Here is a 2758-nt window from a genome sequence, read left to right on the forward strand (position 1 = left end):
TTATTTTAGATTGCCACAAATCAAGTCTTCCTTTAAGTCACAGAATAAAGTAAATTGTATTGTATCTGCAGGTTTTTAAACAAGAATAAATTAAAAAAATCGAAATTACTGTAAAGTATTTCTGTAGTGTTGTTGATGATCAAAAGCTGAAACATATTTAAGATTTACTTTTTTCCAACTTAAAATAAATAAGTAAAATATTGGTAAATATATTGGAATGGGAAATCAGACAATTTTGAAGGAATTCCTCCTCGCTGGACTGTCTGACCTTCCTCATCTCCAGCTTCCTTTTTTTCTCTTCTTCCTTCTCATCTACCTTCTGACAATAATCTGGAATTTTCTGATTATTGTCCTCATAGTCACTGACTCTCACCTCCATGTTCCTATGTATTTCTTCCTTGGGAACCTGGCTGGTTTGGACCTTTGTTATTCCTCATTAACTGTCCCACGAATGTTATTTGATCTTCACACCAAGACAAAGACAATTTCCATACAGGCTTGTATAACCCAAGTCTTCTTTCTTATTTATTTTGCCGGTTGTGAAATTTTTCTGTTATCTGTCATGTCCTATGATCGATATACCGCCATTTGTCAGCCATTACATTACACACAGACCATGAGTTGGAAAGTGTGTGTACAGTTGGTGTCCATTGTGTGGTGTTTCAGCTTTACCCAGTCTTTGGTTCACACACTTCATGCCTTCAAATTAACATTTTGTGGATCAGATATTATAGAAAGCTTCTTCTGTGACCTTCCCCTATTATTTCGGATCTCCTGCAGTGACACCTACATCAATATTCTGCTCATCTTTATTTTGGGTAGCTTTCTTTCAGCTGGGACTATAACACTGACCTTTCTGCCCTATGTCTATATAATCAAAACTGTTCTTAATATACAATCTAAGGGAAATAGAAGTAAAGTTTTCTCTACTTGTACCTCTCACCTGACAGTGGTGTTTATGTATTATGGCTCCATTATGTTAAACTATTTTGGACCAAGTGCTCATCATCATTTTTCTGGTGACAAAATTGTGTCCGTCTTTTACACAGTGATCCTTCCTCTCCTCAATCCTCTCATTTACAGTCTGAGGAACCAGGATTTCAAAACAGCATTTCAAAGGGTTTTCAGGAAGAACTCACTGCCAAAATACAGGTAGAGAAAGATAGAAACTTACTTTTTTGACCTATGTAGGAAATCCATTGAACAGCGGTTTATTCTAATATGCATCCCTAATGAGAACTCTTTTTTTGTTTTGGATAAAATAAGGATTTTTTGAACCCCCTATTTAGGTTTTTAGTTTTTGCTGTGTCTTTTTGGAAATATTTTCCTAGATTTCTTGTCTCAAAGACACAACAGGATACGAGTGAAAATCTCTCCAAGGAGATCAGAAGATCCCCTCTTAGACAGTTGTCCCTGGGACAGGTATCTCCATGGGAAGATTTCCTTCACCTCCTGTTCCTGTGAAAATGTTTACCAGGACTAATAGAGAGGGTGAATCTAGGGACACAGACAGCAATATAATCCTAACCAAAAAAATGCTGATTTCAAGTGATATTCTATCAAATGTAAAGCAAGCCATAAATTATACAATTGGAAGGAAAGATAATACAAGTGGAAGGAAAGAAAATCACTCAATTCCACTGTCAACACGGTTAGTATTGATGGAGAATCCTCCCTGCAAAATATATCAGAGACTCACTGGTTTTGCACAGTGTGGTCCTAGAGCCACATGGAGCCAACAGCTACTCTTTAAACTTCTGGCCTATTTGGATGGTGGACTTCCTTCATGGATTTATTTCACTTTGTTCATGGGATGGTAAAATAATGGCATGTGGATTTTTTATGAGTATGGTGATATATGGCATGTATATTTGAGACCATTGTAACTATGAATGGCATCACATGGTAATACTGTGTCACCTATCGCCATATCTATTATGGAAAATGCTTATTTTCATATATCAATTTAAATCTACATGGTATAAATATCCACATCCAATCTTCATTGAAAAGGCAGCTTCTGGGTGTTCTATCTCCTTTACTTATATAAATTGCAGACAACACATTCTTCATATATATCCACATAATCTGTTTCCTAATGTCATCATCAAAATAGAAGACATGCTTTGGGGTAACACTAAGGATGGGCGAACAGTTCGGCCAGAGCAAAATTTCAGGCCGAACTTTGATTGTTCTGGTTATCAGCGAACAACGAACATTATGCGGTGTTTGCAGAAAATTTGAAAGCCACGGAAGCTCGTTAAAGTCTATGGGACATTAGCATGAAAAACCAAAAGTGCTCATTTTAAAGGCTTATATGCAAGTTATTGTCATAAAAAGTGTTTGGGGACCCGGGTCCTGCCCCAGGGGACATGGATCAATGCAAAAAAAGGTTTTAAAAATTGACTTTTGTTCGGAAGCAGTGATTTTAATAATGCTTAAAGTGAAACAATAAAAGTGTAATATTCCTTTAAATTTCGTACCTGGGGGGTGTCTATAGTATGCCTGTAAAGTGGCACATTTTTCCTGTGTTTAGAACAATACAAAATTACATTTCTAAAGGAAAAAAAGTAATTTAAAACTGATCACGGCTGTAATGAATTGTCAGGTCTCGGCAATATAGATAAAACTCATCGAAAAAATGGCATGGGTTCCCCCCCTCAGTCCATTACCAGGCCCTTTGGGTCTGGTATGAATTTACTGACCGGAAAAAAAAAGCCGTAAACGTTCTGCCTCCATGGGAGACTCCAGCCCAGTG

At 36.9% G+C, this 2758-nt stretch overlaps 1 protein-coding gene across 1 annotated transcript; it reads left to right on the plus strand.

Moving 5' to 3' along the window:
- The first annotated feature begins 217 nt into the window (after nt 1–217).
- Nucleotides 218–1156, plus strand: LOC141147458 (olfactory receptor 5AR1-like). Its single transcript, XM_073634695.1, has one exon. It carries the CDS (start codon nt 218–220, stop codon nt 1154–1156), a length of 939 nt encoding a protein of 312 aa, XP_073490796.1.
- Nucleotides 1157–2758: the final 1602 nt, after the last annotated feature.

This window comes from Aquarana catesbeiana, linkage group LG06 (genome assembly GCF_042186555.1).
Source record: "Aquarana catesbeiana isolate 2022-GZ linkage group LG06, ASM4218655v1, whole genome shotgun sequence".
In the NCBI taxonomy this organism is placed as follows: domain Eukaryota; kingdom Metazoa; phylum Chordata; class Amphibia; order Anura; family Ranidae; genus Aquarana; species Aquarana catesbeiana.

Bases quoted from the DNA above. Each gene is read 5' to 3' on its own strand.
- LOC141147458 (XM_073634695.1), top strand. From the start codon at position 218: ATGGGAAATCAGACAATTTTGAAGGAATTCCTCCTCGCTGGACTGTCT.